This window comes from Poeciliopsis prolifica, unplaced genomic scaffold (assembly GCF_027474105.1).
Source record: "Poeciliopsis prolifica strain line A6 unplaced genomic scaffold, Auburn_PproV2 SCAFFOLD220, whole genome shotgun sequence".
Lineage (NCBI taxonomy): Eukaryota > Metazoa > Chordata > Actinopteri > Cyprinodontiformes > Poeciliidae > Poeciliopsis > Poeciliopsis prolifica.
This window is the reverse complement of record NW_026562595.1, coordinates 21840-39452: the sequence shown is the minus strand read 5'-3', so window position 1 is coordinate 39452 and position 17613 is coordinate 21840. Positions and strand designations below refer to the sequence as shown.

The 17613-nt window shown below is 38.9% G+C and overlaps 1 protein-coding gene across 1 annotated transcript in view; it reads left to right on the top strand.

The window, feature by feature from the left end:
• The window catches only part of LOC129357032 (uncharacterized), a 33494-nt gene extending 15881 nt beyond the window's left edge, over window positions 1-17613 (top strand). Inside the window, exon 2 of the mRNA XM_055026554.1 lies at window positions 13924-17613. Within this exon, the coding sequence (XP_054882529.1) occupies window positions 15072-16550 (1479 nt within the window). The 5' untranslated portion in view covers window positions 13924-15071 and the 3' untranslated portion in view covers window positions 16551-17613. The remainder of the gene's footprint in view (window positions 1-13923) is intronic.

Sequence of the window (17613 nt, the reverse complement as noted above, 5' to 3'; positions counted from 1 at the left end):
AGTCACTGTGTTTAGGATACAGTTTTTACAAAAGTACCTGATAGGATCTCCTGTGTGGAAGGATGTAGCCAGTTGCATTCTAAGACGCGTGAATTCCTTGGGATTGGATGCTGCTCTGTTTTTAACAAATTTTAGTCTTCTAAGGTTTAAAGGAACTCCGCAATTTTATCAGAGCGTTTTTAAATCATGTGCTCTTTTAGATTGCGTAGAGCGGAAATGACTGATTCTCTGCATTGGCTATTAGAAGAACCCTTGGTGTACGGAGCAAGACTGGATGTTGAAGAGGACACGTTCCTGGGGCTAACAGAGACGCTGTCTAGAGCCGGAATGGTGACCTTAAAGAGGCTGATTCGAGCGTCAGGAGCAGACTTTGGCGATGCCCAGAAGGTCGCTGCCGCACTGAAAGTAAGGTCTACAAGAATGATGGAACGTGTCCTGATGAGAATAAGAGAAAGATTGACTGGAAAAGAGAAGAGTTTATTGCAGGCATACAAGGATGGAGAATGCCTGCCAAAAGAAACAGATCCTTTTCCTAAGGTTCTTCTGAGTCCAAGCTTTGAAGAGGACAGCGGTCCTCTGCTAAAGACCATGGACTCAGAAATGGATTTGTGCAAAGTGGCACCAAAGACTTTATATAAAAACTGTGTGAAAATTCTAAACAAGAGAACGCTTCGAAAGAGGGACGTCAGCGTGTGGGTTGAAAGACTGAAAGGACAACCAATCCACTGGAGGACAATGTACAAACCGCCGATTAGAAAAAAGATTGGCGACCTCCAGTGGAGGATACTCCATGGCGCTATAGCCACCAACGCGTTTTTATCGGTGATTAGTCCTGGTTTTATAAATGAGTGTCCATTTTGTAGGTTGTCAGAGAGTGTTTTTCATGTTTTTATAGATTGCACACGTTTGATAGTCTTTTTTAGTTTTTTATCGACTGTTTTTAGTCTTTTTAAAATGATTTTTACCGATGCACTATTTATTAACGGAGTACGTCATAGTAAAGCGACTAGTCTTAAGTCAAGGCTTTTAAATTATTTATTAGCCGAGGCAAAATTAGCTATATATATAACTCGAAGAGACAAGATGCAGGATGGACCTCAAGTTGATGTTGTGGCTCTGTGGAAGGTAAACATCAAGGCGAGGCTGAAGTTGGAGTTTGCTTTCCACAGAGCCACTGGAATGTGCAGGGGTTTTTAGAGTTATGGGGATGTGACAAAGTGTTGTGCATCATTTCAGAAAATAATGAACTAATTTATACTGATGTTTTATTATAATGTATTTGTTTGACATAGGATTATTGTAAAACAACAAAAAAAGGAAATTGTTTTATTATTATTGTAAATAAATGTTTTGGTAAAAATCAAAAAAAAAAATCTTCTTCTTCTTCTTCTTCTTCTTCTTCTTTTTTTCATGGCGGTTGGCAAACAACTTTTAGGTGCATTACCGCCACCTTCCAGACTGGAGTATGGACCAGATGTATAACCTCTATAATCTTTCCATAATACCTGTCCTCCCAAGAAAGCTAAATATGCTGTTAAATACCACATCTTCAGACGATTTTTGTAACAAATTTCTAATATCCAATTTAGTTTCATTCCTATTTAACTCTCTGACTAACATCTCTCTTTCTTGAGTATATTTATTACATTCTAAAAAAATATGCTGTATTGTTTCTGACTTTTCACAATATGTACACATACCTGTACTATGTTTGTTAATTATTTTCAAAGTACTTTTTTAAACCCATATGCCCAAATCTGAATCTGGATATAATATCCTCCTCTTTTTTATTCCTATTACCTTTCCTACATTCCCCAACTTTTTTTGAATATTATAATAAAATGTTCCATTTTCTTCTCTATCCCATTGTTGTTTTACTTATATTTTTGACCTCGTTTCTGCTAATTTTAGTATTTAGTTCAACATTATCTCTTTTTACTGCATTTTTAGCAAATTTCTCTTCCAACTCATTTCCTATTATTCCAATGTGAACAGGAATCCAAATTAATTTAACATTGGATCCATATTTTTCCATTTAAACATTTTTTTGATTTATATCCAATACAATATCTTGTCTTGTTTCTGAAGTTTGCTCTACAATGCTTATCAATGCACTATTTGAATCTGAGCAAATCAATATCTTCTTCTTTCCTGATTCCTCACTCCATTCTATAGCCATTAATTCACCTGTATATACTGTCAGTCTATCTGTCATCCTTTTATTTGTCTTAATATTTAAATCAGGAATTATGAATGCTATTCCAATTTTGTCATTTAATATTTTAGAAGCATCTGTATACATTTGTATATAATCTCTATATTCTTTCCTTATATATCCTTCGACCTCTTCCTTTCCTATTTGTCTGCCTCTTTCCAATAAACTTAAATCAACTTCAATTTTCCCATTTAACCAAGGTGGAGTACAAGAAACATTTACCATAGGACTAATTAAACAATAATTTATATCTGCTTCATTTATTTCTTTATTAATAATCCAACCACAACTATTTATTTTCTTATTCTTTACTTTTTCTTGACAAGGTTGAAATATACTCTTTTGGGGATAACTTTCCTTGTGTCCTTAGCCACCAGTTTCAGATTCTTCTGATGCCTTTTATTCAATACATTTGCCTCAGACATCCCTTCCCTGCTTCCAAGAGCTCAGTGTTTTTTTAGCCAATTGGCAACACACCTGCAGTTGACCAGACCAATCCACAATTAAACAGGAAAGAATCAACAAACAAATCTAAACAGAAAAACAAGAACATTATTAATCTAATTTACAAACTCATCCACATAATGAAATGGTCTGAAAAATAAACCATGTTATAGAAGATAACTCAAAAAGTTACTTCAAAGAAAAAAAAAGCACTCTTTCAAAGAAAACCCTCTAATTGGTCGAACCCAGAAAGGTAATTAATGACATCATCCAGCCATTTAAGCAGAAAATACTGGGCCGCCCCCTCCCATATTCCTGCACTGCTGCCGATCTACAAGGGATAAACAATGGTGAGTAAAAAGTAGTGATGGTGAGATGAAGCCTCACGAGGCTTCATCTCATTCATCTCAACTGTCTCAAACTAAATAACCACTCTCCAACCCTAACCCTTGAGCCAAATGGTTTGAGAAAGGTTCATTTCTTGAAGCTTCATGTGCACACGAAACCGCCTACTGGCCAGGTGTATAATCACAGCCAGTTGTATCTTAACATGTGTGACGCATTGAATTTTTGTCTATTATGGCTCTGGGGAATGACGTCACAAAAGGTGTAGGACGAAATCTTTTGTCTACATAAATTATGTCATATACATATGTGTATAACAAAATATTGTTTGAATGTATTCTCTGTGTGTATTTTTTCCCAAAATAGTAGTGTCATGTGATATGGCATGTTGTGTAAAAATGCTTTTCTGTGACTCTAGAAAAATTGCCTGGGCTTAATCAAGCAGAGGACAGTTAAGTGCTGGTGGAACTCGGGAGGGGGTAGTGAATAGGCTAATGCTTGTGTAACTTGGATGATTACATGCATTTTTATTAAGAAACAACAACTTCTCCACAGTTTTTGGTTTCAAATTATTATTATTTTTTTTGACACTACTTCTCCAGCCTTTGAAAAGACACGCACACGCTCCTAAATCTCCTATCTCTCTCTCTCTGTCCTTAGCTCTCCAAACACCAAACTAACTGTCTCAAACTAAATAACCACTCTCCAAACTCTGCTATCCAAACTATCAACCTCTATCCACTCTCTCAACTGACCGCAACTCGCCTACAACAACCCACATTTTGAATGGAGCCTGTGGGGTTCATAGAGCTGTCAAACCCCGTGCCAAAATCTGAATCACTTCCCGAAGCAGTCACCTGTACAGCCGGGCAGCGAGGCTTCGGATGTCGTCGTTTTCAGCTCCTCCCCTAAATGAAGCAAGCTTCGATACGCGCTTTACGGAAACGCCCCCTCCATTACTCGACAGACGCTTTGAAGCCTCGGCAGTGGTCACATCATGTAAAAAGGAAACCAAATACCATGAATATACTTTGAAACTAAATAATCAAATTTAACCAAAAATCCAGAAGTAGTAATTTTAACCTAAACATATAAATAGATGGAAACTCCAACATAATGCTAACACAAGCAAACCCGGGATAGTAAGTGAAGCAAAGTTGCAAAGTAATGTTTACATTTAAGCATTATGACCAGCTACAGAAACTAAATTAATCAGAAATGAGAATAAGGGACAAGTGGTGAACACAAACTGAACCACTTTGTCACAAAGGCAAAGAAGATTATGAAAGAAAATATAAATTTTTGTTTTGTTTTGGGGCTCTTTAAAGGTCTATGGTCTTATGCCTGTTTCTTTTATTATACATCCAATAACTCAGCTTACAACTTGGTTCAGATCCAGTTGTGTGACAGATCTAGTTGTTATATATACTCCTTTCTCAAGACAAGACACTAAAAGGAGCCATGATGAAGTGGTCATTACTGGTAATTCATTTCTCTGCTTAATGATCATAATATAACCAAACATATTTTGCAGAATATCCCAAACATCAGAAGAATTTCCCACAGTTACATATTAACATTTTGCTCCTACTATAATAGAAAGAAATGCATCCATGAATGACCAGATTATTCCATAGAAACAAATTATCTGCATTAAAAACAAAAGCCATTAAACTTCCTTACTGCAGATTAAGGAAGTTTTTTTTTTTTTTTTTTTTTTCGTTTAAACTTGTAATCCACAGCAGGTACTGTCACAGATCAAAATACATTATCCTCTCTCCATTATTTCAGAAGCTAACTAAGACCGGTCGTTTTTCCTCTGTGTTTAACTTTATCTCTTCTCATTTCTCACAGTGTGCAAAACACCTAATCTACTTTAGGCTGTAGAAGAATACAGGCTATGGTAAAGAAGCTGTAAATTTGTGCTGAAATACTAGGAAACCCAGGCAAAAGCAAAATGCAGAGAATTCCGATGGTGGAAGGTCCACGGGAAATAAATGCTGACAGAAGAGGAAGAACTGTACCCCAGGGATCCTGCTTTAGGAGAGAAAATGATAAAGTAGGGCTAGTAATAAAAGTGCACACAGCTTTATATTTGTGTTATTAAATCTTGAGACTTTGCAATGTTCAGGGACTTTGGTTCTGTTAAGAATTAAAAGAGGAATAACTTGATTTAGCTCTTTAATTAATTCTTTGTCCGAATTCCTGTGTCTGTGTAAGTGTGCAGAGAGAAAAGAGCAATCATACGACGTCAGACTTCAGATATTCAGAGTTTTATCCAGAGAAATTCAATCCAAGAAGAACTTTACAATAAGCATCTCACCTAGAGCAAAAGTCCAAGACATGACAAAACAGAGACAAAGAATGAGTAAAAAAAAAAGACAGAAGATGCATCCTCCGGGAAAAACTCTCACTCAGCACAAGAGATTCCAACTTCTGCTGTGAAACAAACCATTTTTTATAGACTGCATATTCTCCTCATTTAAATATATGCATTAGGAGGTGTGTTCTTTTCCTTTGTGTGCTGTCTTAATGTTAATTTTATTACCTCCTGCTAAAGAGCCCCAAAAGCAGATATACGGCAAAACCCTTCTCGTATCAGCGCTGTCCAGTTTGATATATGATTGCAGCTGCAGCGCTATCTGTGCCTCAAAATGTTTCCACAAGAAAGTAGTTTGTATTTTTAACCAAGCTGCACACAATGTAATGCTAAATAATGACTATAAGTTTGGATCTAATAAGTAACTAATTAAAAACATGCTTAAAGAAATATAGTTAATTCTAATATAGATAAAATTATTTATAAAAAGTTTTAAGATCCTAGTGAACTTTTGAACCATGCTAAGGAATTTGTTAATTGCCTGGCAGACAGACTCTCTGTGTAAGAGATTCTAGGCCTGTCTTTTCTGTAGAATCCTCCCTAAGAATTTATATAAGTTCAGAGATTCAGCAGTTGTTTTAGTTTGGATCTTTATCTAAATTTATGTGAATGTAGAGTGTACTTTAACTTTCTATGGTATATTTCATATGTATCAAAACTATCCTGTGCAGTATTGTGCTAATTTAAAATATTATTTCAACAGTTCCATTGTAAATTTTGGGCTTAAAGTAGTAGATGGGGTAATGGTCAGTTCTACACTGTGTCATTCATAAAACTTGAACCTTCATTTTGTCTCAGATCGATCAAATAGACAAAATTTAAAATTTAGTCTATTTTTTCCAGGTTTTTATTGATCAGCAGCTCATCCTATTCTTGGTAAAGTATTGTCAAGACAAGAGGATGTGACTGTTAATTTCTGTAATAAAGTATTTTAGAAGTACCAAAAGGCCTATGTATATCTGCAGCAACTAAAATAGCTTTTAAATCTAATTTAGTGGTGAAAATCTTTAATCATGTGCAGTTAGAATAGATGTTATTTCTTGACACCTACTAAGACCAACAGTCTGGATGTCTTTTTTATGTCTGGGTCTCTCTAAGGAACTTTCACAGTTTTATTTTGAAATTCTTTAGCAGGGCCCAGAGCTGCCTTAGTTACTTCCGGTATTTAGAGGGTGGCTGAATAACACGGAGCCCTGTCTGTCAAAATGTAGTTCCAGTTTACATAATAGACATCTAGCAGTCCTCTAACCGCTTCCTGTTCACCGAGGTGGGACTGAAACACGGTAGGTTGTCCTTGGAGACATTTTACTGACTGCTCCTTTAGCTTCCCTATGAAAAAAAAAAAAAACACTCACTGCAGTTTGAACGACGAATACCATAATTTTTCTTCGTTCAGTGGTGTATTTGCGTGTATGGCACACCTCCAAGTCTACTCGGAGATGTTTTGAGTTACTTGCCGATTTGGATTCTAAGCGAAATCTGGACATCAAAAAATAAATAATTAATAAGTAAAGATATGGACATTTGAATGTTGGCGCTCAGAAAACGAGATTGTAAAAGAAACCAGTTCTGAAAATTCTTACTCATCTTTTCTCCTCTAACTTGTTCTTGGGAATATTCATTTACATTACTTAGTAAATTAAAATTAAAAATGTAACTACAATGTATTTTCTTGCAGAAAGAATAGTTATGTATTTTCATAAAATGCAACATTTTAAAATATAAATGTCAAATACCTATATTGTTCTTAACTGCAAGTGTTGTGTCCATTAATAACATGTTGGGACTATTTGTAATTTAGAAGCATAATTTTAAAAAAAGATAGACTTAAGTTGCTTGGGTAGAAACAAAAATCCTATACTGTACCATTTAACATAAAAATTATCTACTAATTTCTATTAGTTGTATTTTGTACTGTATTTATTTTCCAAATGAATTATTAAAATTGTGTGCAGAGCATCATAACCAAGCTAAGTCACACACACACAAAAAAAATCGAGTCATTCAAATCGATTGTTCATGAATGTCACATCAATACTGTCAGCAGGTACTTGACTTATCTAAAAATATATTTTTTATAGATATTCAGATTTTGATCCATTTTCCAAATAGGCTGGGAGCTTCTGTTTTGTAATGGAGTCATCTAAGAACCCTGAACTCTTGTGGGAATACTCCATGGAACACACTGGAGGGTTTCTCAGCAGTCCTGAAAACGGCATGATATTCCCTCAAATAAGAGAAAAACAATAAATGTAATATGTTCAACAATGCTTTCTTTCAGCCCTAAGGAAACCCAACGTAAATAATAATTTTATTTTAGGTGTTATTGATGCAGTTAGTAGGTGAAGGCATGGTGCTCACCATCTCATCACCATCATATCACACTTTAAGCAGAGCCACACTAGTGCAGTCCAAGGCCAGGCAGACCTCGCTCGTTGTGCCAGAGGCATGCTAAAAGCTCTGCAACTCACTTAGCGAAACTGATCATATAAGTAGTCCTGCTGTTGTTTTCTTTTCACCAATATCTTTATGCTGGATATTGTCATCTCCAAAGTATCTTTCTTTGTAGCATCTGTTATCGGTGTGTATTGAATCATATTAATAAGCCTTCTGTTTACTTTCAATGTGCAACTTATTTCAAATCAAATCAAATCAAATTTTATTTGTATAGCACATTTCAGCAGCAAGGCATTTCAGAGTGCTTTACATCATAAAAACAAGAACACAAAGTCATGCAACACATAATAAATTTGTTACATATTACATTTCAACAATTCTAAACAGGTGTGTTTTTAGTTGAGATTTGAAGGAAGTCAGGGTTTCTGCTGTTTTACAGTTTTCTGGAAGTTTGTTCCAAATTTTTGGTGCATAGATGCTGAAAGCTGCTTCTCCTCTCTTGGTTCTGGTTCTGGAGATGCAAAGCAGTCCAGAACCAGAAGACCTGAGAGGTCTGGAAGGTTGATACAACAACCGCAGATCTTTTATGTATTGTGGTGCTAAACCGTTCAGTGATTATAAATTAACAACAGTATTTTAAAATCTATTCTTTGAGCTACAGGGAGCCAGTGGAGGGACTTTAAAAGAGGTGTTATGTGCTCTATCTTCCTGGTTTTAGTGAGAATGCGAGCAGCAGCGTTCTGGATCAGCTGCAGCTGGAGGATTGATTTGTTGGACAGGCCTGTGAAGACGCTTTTTAGGCCTGTCACGATAACAGATTTTGCTGGCCGATAAATTGTCTCAAAATTATTGCGATAAACGATAATATTGTTTGAAGACCTTTTTTACATTGATTTAATGGAAATTACATAATAATACATGCGATTTCCTGCCAAGAGGCAGGAAACACTTTACTTTCAAAAGACACTTAACACTGGCACTGATACACAAAATAAATAAAACAACCAAAAATAAAATAGATTCTTAGTCTCCATTAACAATAAATGTACTTGAATAAAAATTAAACAACATAAAGCCAAAGTGGAAATAAACACTTCATTCAACCAAAAGAGTGCAGATTATGAAGTCAGTTTATTGCCCTTCAGTGATAATTAGATTTAAATAGAGAAGAATCCGACTGCCTGATGCAATAGTTCAAACTACAGGATTTTTTTTACCCGAACGACAATCTTAGAACGTTCTTCGTTCTGAGATTGTCACTTGTGTGTTACGGTCAGTGGCGGAGCTAGACTTTTTTTCAAGGGGTGGCCAAAGGGTGAGCAAGGCTTTATCAGAGGGGTCCATATACAAATGATGAACAAAAGGAAACAAATATTTTCTCACACACACTCAAATTAAAATGGTTTATTTAACTAAGATTTGCCATGACCAAACAAGACGTTAAATGGCACTATGGAACAGTGAACATGTAAATGTAAATTCAGAGCCCAGAATATCACCAAAAACAAATTCTCAAAAATAAATAAATAAACTGGTGCTTCTGGTGTGCAATAGGTTGTGCTGGGTGGGGGCAGTTCAGTGCCATTTCCTCCTGCTTCACTGTCCTCCCCAGAGTCTGACTCTGAATCTCTATCACCCTCATCTCTCTCTGGAACTTAATTGGAAATGCATAAACAGACACAATAAAAAAATGCAAAAAGCATCATGCTAACCTTTAGAATTAGGCTTATTGGATTTTAATACTTAATAACTCTCTGTACAGCTCTAACCCGCTGGTGATCCACTTGGGCCTGGAGTCTCCTGGCTGGATTCTTCAGGTTGGTCACTGCTGCAGAGTTCTGTCTGGTCCTGGTCACTGCTGCAGGGTTCTGTCTGGTCCTGGTCACTGCTGCAGGGTTCTGTCTGGTCCTGGTCACTGCTGCAGGGTTCTGTCTGGTCCTGGTTTTTGCCTCTTTAAGAAGAACTGGGAGATTTTCCCTTTTCTCTTCATTTTGGCTCTACACAAAATAAGACAGCCTGGTATTTAGACTCCATGACTGTTTGGCAGAGACACTATTTTAACTATTATTTAAACTATAGTTTTTAGTTTTCTGTAGCTAGCTAAAATACTAAATTCAAAAAAAACATTAATTAAAATTAATTAAAATAACTAGTGAGGTTATAATTCAAAGCTTTCATATGACATAGCCTACTTACATTTCAGTCATTATAAAACTTAATGGTTTTTCACATATTCTTACCACACATTTCAAGCAAGAGCTGGGAGATATAAAACATTACAGGGCAGCATGTCACTAAAACATATGTTAAAAGAATCTGTCTAAAACACGATCTACCAGCACTAACATGGCTAATATAATAAACGAGGCACTATGCAGCGGTACACAACCATTTTTCTTTTTAGAAATGTATGACAAGTGCCGCCTCTCATTAGGAAGGTAACAGCGGTTACCGCTGAGCGGTAAAATGTTAATACCTGCAAAACTCCTCGACGGTGTAACTCTAAAGCAGTTGATGTGTTTTGGATCAAGCAGGATTCTCCTCGTGCTTTCTGAGGGGAAACACGGGGGGAATCCCGAACAGCTGACACGGCGCAACCCGAAGTCCAGCAGACATCGGACACAACATGAATGTTTATTCAACAGTTCGTGCAAAGAAAATATAAATAACTAGGGGAGGAGTTGGAGCGAAATTTCTACCAGAAAACCCGGTAACTTTTCAGCAGTTCTTCGTTAACGTGACATAAATAGGTTATAATGATTGTCATTCTGTCAGTACTGACACTAGCCACACGCATTGCAGGTAGATTGTAGTAAGGAATTGATTAATGCCTCGTTTCAATATTAGTGAACTAGGCTTATTATTTTGAGTCCATTGTTGGACACAACGCGGTTCGATCGAACCGTTATAGCTAGGATTTCTGTCGGCTAATGTGTCTCTCAGGTTTTGATAATGAGCCGACAATCCGCGACATCAGGTGGTGCAGCGCGCGCTGGGCATTACACTAAGGAAATAAGGAAGGGAGGGTCAGTGGAGAACACCGGAGTTGAGCCTTTTTTCATTCAGTGTCATCAACAGTAAGAGATGACACGATATAGCCTTTAATTAAAATGAGGTCGATAGTTTTAACTTATAGTGCGATTAATTGACTTATCGTTTATCACGACAGGCCTAACGCTGTTGTAATAATCAATGCGACTAAAAATAAATGCATGGATGAGTTTCTCTAGATCTGGCTGAGACATTAGTCCTCTAATCCTGGAGATGTTCTTCAGGTGATAGAAGGCCGACTTTGTAATTGTCTTTATGTGCCTCACAAGGTTCAAGTCTGAGTCCATCACTACTCCCAGGTTTCAGGCCTGATCGCTAGTTTTTAGTTGTAATAACTGAAGCTGTGCATTGACTCTAGATCGTTCCTCTTTAGGTCCAAAAATAATGACTTCAGTTTTGATTTTGTTCAGCTGGAGAAAGTTTTGACACATCCACACATTTATCTGTTCTAAACATTTATTCAGTGATTGGATGGGTTCAGAGTCAACTGGTGACATCATAGTGTAGAGCTGTTATGGTAGCTAATATTATTTCCTGTTATAACCTGAGCTAGTGGGAGAATATAAATATTAAATAAGAGGGGTCCTAAGATTGAACCTTGGGGTACCCCACATGTGACCTTTGCCCTCTTTGATGAGAAGTTTCCAATTGAAACAAAGAATCCCTGTTCTTTAAGTAAGATTCAAACCAGTCGAGCACCGAACTGGAGAGTCCGACCCAACTTTCAAGTCGATTCAGTAATATATCATGGTCGACAGTGTCAAAAGCTGCACTGAGGTCCAACAGAACCAGCACTGTGGTTCTCCCACAGTCCGTATTTATATGGATATCATTGAATACTTTTACGAGGGCAGTCTCCGTGCTGTGGTGAGCACGAAAACCAGATTGAAAAGAGTCAAAGCAGTTGGTCATCATGAGGAAACTATTTAATTGTTTACACACAGTTTTTTCTATAACTTTGCTGATGAATGGGAGGTCAGAGGTCGGCCTGTAATTCTGCAATAGTGATTTGTCCAGGTTGTTCTTTTTTAACAGTGGTTTGATGACTGCTGTTTTCAAAGCCTGGGGGAAAACACCTGATGTAAGCGATGAGTTTACTATTTGGATCAGCTCAGTAGCAATAACAGGCAGGACTTTCTGAAAGAAATGTGTGGGTAGGACATTCAGACAGCAGGAGCTTGAACTTAATTGACTTATAATTTTTTCTAGGGTTGTATAATGAAGTAGTTGAAAATGGGTCATTTTTTCTGTATTTGTTTTGTTTGGATACAGCAATGCTTCTGGCTTTGAAGTTGATTTGCCAAAACCAAATCAAAAGTTTCACATTTATGAAACGGCTCAATTTATTCTGTAAGCAAGCTGATTTAAACACAAAGTTTATTGTTTTAAATATCCAAAATTGACATTTAAAGCATGCAGTGATTCCGTCATGACTTCAGCAAGTATATTTGGCAAAAAAAAAAAAAAAACTTTTCTAAGAAATTGGTGGTTTTTGTCTTTTTCTCAGTTTCTGCTCTGCTGACTCATTCATACATTTGTCATCTCATGTCACATACAGTGGTTCTCCATGATGGTATTACTGCAGGACTGACATTAAATTAGTTTCAGGTTAACACAATGAAATTGGTTACTTCATTGTGTAAACTTGTGGTTATATATATCAGAAATACTGAGGCAGGTTCAAATGTTTCTTCACGTTGAATCTGTAGTAGAGCATCCTCTACTGTGCAGAGCATATAGAGATATAATACTTCTTTTATGCTGCTTGGCTCAAAATGTTCCCTGACCTCAACAATTAGCCTTTCCTTCTGTGAAAGCAGAACAGAGCCCACCCTGAAAGCAGATTGAAACAGAAATTATGTATTTTCTTACTCTTTTTTTTTTTCTCTGTGGACGCTGTTCAAAGTGTTCTGAGCTGTGGAGCATCAGTGTCTGGCCCATTGCCACCTGTATGTGGGGAGCTCTAATAAAAAATAATGGCTGTTGACCGTATCTTTCACGTTCACAGTCAGTCAGCAGCCTCAGGTTATCGCCTCTGTGACTCCACTTAGCATAATTGCCTCTTAAAGTTTAAAGGCAGCCAGATGACCAGAGGCTCAGTGGGGATGTTGGACTTGTTTTGTTGCAGAACTCCCTGGTGTTTGCCTCATTAATGTGTCCCTTCTGCAAGATGGGTCGGGCTAGCCTTGAATCCAGCAGCCAGGCTAAGTGATGTGTAATAGGGAAGAATGTTTCAGTAATCCACATTTTTCAAAAGCTTCTGTTTTTCCAGAGGTGAATACAGTTGAGTGGTTATGTTAGGTGAATGGAACTGACTGTGAGGAGATATTTTTTTATTCTATCACCTGGGTTGTATGCTATGATATCTATGGAAATGTTTATTCCCCCTTCAATTCAATTTAAAAGTGCTTTACATCATAACAAAGACAAAAAACACAAAGACATCAAGCGGGGGTTCTTGCCTTTGTATCCACAAAAGGTTTACTAGTTACACTCCTACTGTGTTATATGGAACAAAATAGCTACTGGTATTTTTATTCCCAGTCACCCAGTTAAAACGATGTTAACAGCCTTTCAACGGGCTTCCAGCACGAGGCTCCATACACCTCTTTCATGGCATTTCCAGCAGGGACTTCGTCGTCCCTCACAGATTTTTGTACAATTTTATGGTACCTGTTAGTGTCTAGAACAGGGGTGCTCATAAGGTCGAGGCAGAACTGATCAATCGCAGCCTGATGTAAAAAAAAAAAAAAAAATGTCAGCCTATCAAACATCACATTACTTGATTGACATACAGGGCAACCATTCAGATGACAGCTGAATTTTGGGAGGGAGAATATATATGTAGCATCCCGATCCACACTCCTTTCCAGTAGATGGGGATTAATGCACATCAATAAGTTGTTTGCCAACCGCCATAAAAAAATGAAGACGTTGCTAGCGCAGCAAAATAAATTACGATTTTAAGCCCTTGCTAAAACATATGCTGATCAAAATGAGTGAGAAAGTTGGACCAAGTAAGAAGGCAAAAACATATCACTTTCATACGGAATGGGAGGTGGACCTTTTTTTCACAATGTCTTTTTCGAAGTGTGTTTGCCTCATCTGCCCGGCTGTCATCGCAATACCAAAGAAGGGAAATGTGGAGCGGCATTTTCGGACGGTTTATGGAAAATACGGCAATGACTTTCCGCCAAAAAGCCAGCTGAGAAAGAAAAAGGTGGAGGAACTAAATTCACAGTTGTTCACTCAACAAACTTCAAAAGCGAAAGCCGCCACCGAAGCATTGTTCCGGGTGAGTCACCCCATTGTTAAAAACAATAAGTCCTTCCAAGTCGGAGAGATGGTAAAAGAAGCATTCGTTGAAGCAGCTGTGTGACGGCCCTGTTGTCACAGTCCTGTGCGTGTCATGTGATTTACTAACTATCAATTAAGGTCCTCAATGTGGGAGGCGCTTCCATCACCTGGATGGTATATAAGGAGCACCGTTCCATTCATGGGGGTGACTGCAGAAGCCACCACGCGCAGACGACCCGAAGATCCAGGCTGAAACCAGGCTGAAGGGGCCAGGAGTGATGTCTCCTAGACAATTCAATTCTTTTAATAATAAACGCCTTTCATGGGCTTAATATCACTGGTTGCCGTGTCCCCCTAATTTTGTTGGGGCTTAACAAATGGGGGCTCGTCAAACACAAGACTTTTGCAATTTGGAAAATTGTTGGTTTGAGTGTGTGACGTTTTCATTCACCTTTTTCCTGTTTGTAGGAGTGAGCAGTGACAACACCGTTGGGGGTGGGACAAGGCTTTGTTAACCAGTTTGTTTGTTGTAGGCAGCTGTGGTGCGTTTTGTTGGTTGGTCTAAAAGACAGGTGAGTGAAATATTGTGGGGTTTGTGCGTCAGAGTGGTTCTCTTTTTGTGATTGTGTCTCCTGACAGGCTAAGAGGTGCTGTTGCTTTAGACTTCACCTGTTTGTTGTTTTAGTAGTGTTGTGGGGGTTTGCGGTTGGCGTTCACTGTGCAAGCAGTGATCTCGGGGGCAATCCGTGAGATTAATTTCTCACTGGTTTGGTGCTTAATAAACCCGCCACCGATCCACGTGAAGAGCCAGGAATCAGTTAAACAGGTGAGTTCTGACAGGCAGGTAAAGTATAGTGGGGACATGATTGCTTTGGAACCATTACGCATTCTTTCACTTTAAGCTGTATTTGTCGTTTAGTTTGTGTTTTTCTCCTGTAGTGTATGATTGCGGTTTTTCTTAAAAATATGGAGTTTGATCTGGACGACTTTGTAGCTAAACCTTCTTTGGAGAAGTTTCATGCTGCTCGTAAAAGTGATCTCGTAGCCATTGCTGCTCAGTTTGAAATACCTGTGATTAAACAAGAGAAAAAGAAGGTTATTTTTTGCTCATTGATTGAGCAAAACGTTTTGCCACCTCCCGAATCAACCACCCAGGGTGACGTTGGGGCGTCTCCGAGTGAGGTGCGCAAAATGGAATTGGAGTTAGAGATGCGTCGTTTGGAGCTCCGAGAGAAAGAGCTGCAGCATCAGGTGGAGATGCGCAAATTAGAATTGGAGGCAGCTGCGAGGCGCGACTCGGCGCGCGTTTCAGTTGATCAAGATGGCAGTTCTGCAGGGGCAGAGTTTGATATCAACAAATGTATTTGCTTGGTTCCACCTTTTACCGAATTGGATGTGGATAAATATTTCATCCTGTTTGAACGTGTGGCAAAAACACTGAGGTGTCCTCAGGATGTTTGGCCGCTGCTTCTGCAGTGTGTGTTCACTGGTAAAGCACAGGAAGCCTATGCCTCGCTGTCACCTAGTGACAGTTTAAATTATGATAAAGTGAAGAGTGCAGTGGAAAAAGCTTATGAGCTCATGCCGGTGGCATATAGGCAGAAATTTCGCCGCTATAAAAAAGCCGATCATCAGAGTTATACTGAGTTAGGTCGCGTTAAAACTGCTTTATTTGATCGGTGGTGTGCTGCACAAGATGTTAAGAATTGTGATCAGCTCCGCGATCTGATGTTGTTGGAGGAATTTAAAAACTGCTTACCGGAAGACATTGCAACTTACATTAATGAACAGAAAGCTAAAAACATTTCTGTGACCGCGGGGTTGGCGGACGAGTACGTGCTGACTCATAAGGATTATTCGGGTTCTGTGGGTTTTAAACGCTATTTTGGCCGAGATGTGAGCCGCAGTGATCGGGTTGGTGGTGTCACTAAGCAAATGGAGACGAGGCAGTTTAAAAATCCGGTTGTTCGGGATGATAATCGGGTTTGTCACTACTGTCACAGACGCGGACATATTAAAGAAGATTGTCATCAGCCTAAGGGTGAAACAAAAAAAATTCAAACTGCTCCTAAAGGAGTTGGTTTGGCTGCGCCAGTGCGGAGTCCTTTAGAGGACACGAAGAACACTCCGTCTTCTGAAGTAGGTGTTTCATACCTACCTTTCATTCGTGAGGGGTATGTGTCACTGTCAAATGGCGAGGGAAAGGTTCGAGTTAAGATTCTGAGAGACACTGGGGCGTTTGACTCTTTTATTAGAGCTGACGTGTTGCCGTTCTCGGCTGAGTCTGAGACAGATGCCTGTGTTCCAATTCTGGGAATGGGATTAAACATGATGTTTCTGTGTTTCTTGATTGCGAACTGTTTGTTGGTGACATGCAATTGCCCGTGCGCCCTGCTTTGCCAATTGATGGCGTCTCTGTGATTTTGGGTAACGGTTTAGCAGGAACTCGTTTGTGGGCGGACGCTGCGCCATTAGACGGCCTGGTTACGTCAGAGCCAGTTGAGCAAGTCATTCCTCAGACTGAGGGGAACGGGGAATTTGCAGATGTGCTTACCGCATGCGCAGTTACTCGGGCCATGGCGCGCGGTCAGAGTGTGAGACGAGAAATGTGTGAAAATTAATTTGCCTTTGTCTAGTTTTCCCATGTCTCTGTCTCGCAGTGAGTTCGTGACGGAACAACAAGCTGATGTTTCACTGAAGACTCTTTTCGATCAGGTTCGCCCATTAAGTGAAATAACTGATTGTGCTTGTGGATATTTCCTGCAGGATTCATTGTTGGTGAGGAAATGGTTACCACATGCTGACGTTGTGGGTGAGCCAGTATTACAAATAGTGGTTCCCATCAAGCTACGCTCCGCAGTGTTGAAAGTTGCTCATGATGAATCTGGCCATTCTGGTGTACGTAAGACGTATGATCGAGTTTGCGACATTTTTTCTGGCCCCGTCTTAAAAAGGACGTTTCGTCTTATATTAAGATGTGTCATGTCTGTCAGCTCATTGCTAAGCCCAATCAGGTTTTGAAACCGTTCCCTTTAAGCCCAATTATCGCTGCATCTGAACCATTTGAACATTTGATCATAGATTGCGTGGGTCCGTTGCCTCGCTCAAAGGCTGGGTCTTCATATCTACTCACTGTGATGTGTCAAACTACACGTTATCCAGCAGTTCTTACTCAGTTCTTTTCGGTGTTTGGCATCCCTAAAGTAATACAGTCTGACCAAGGAACAAATCTTTCATCACATTTGTTCAGTCAGGTTTTGAAACAGCTGTGGGTGCAACACAGTAAAGCGACAGCATATCATCCAGAGAGTCAGGGGGCATTAGAGCGCTTCCACTAGTCTCTGAAGTCTTTCTTACGCGCTTACTGTACAGAACTGGCAGGCGACTGGGAGGAAGGTTTGCCTTGGCTGAAGGTTTGCCTTGGCTGCCTTGGCCGCCAGGGACGTAACACAAGAAAGCACTGGGTTTAGCCCAAATGAATTGG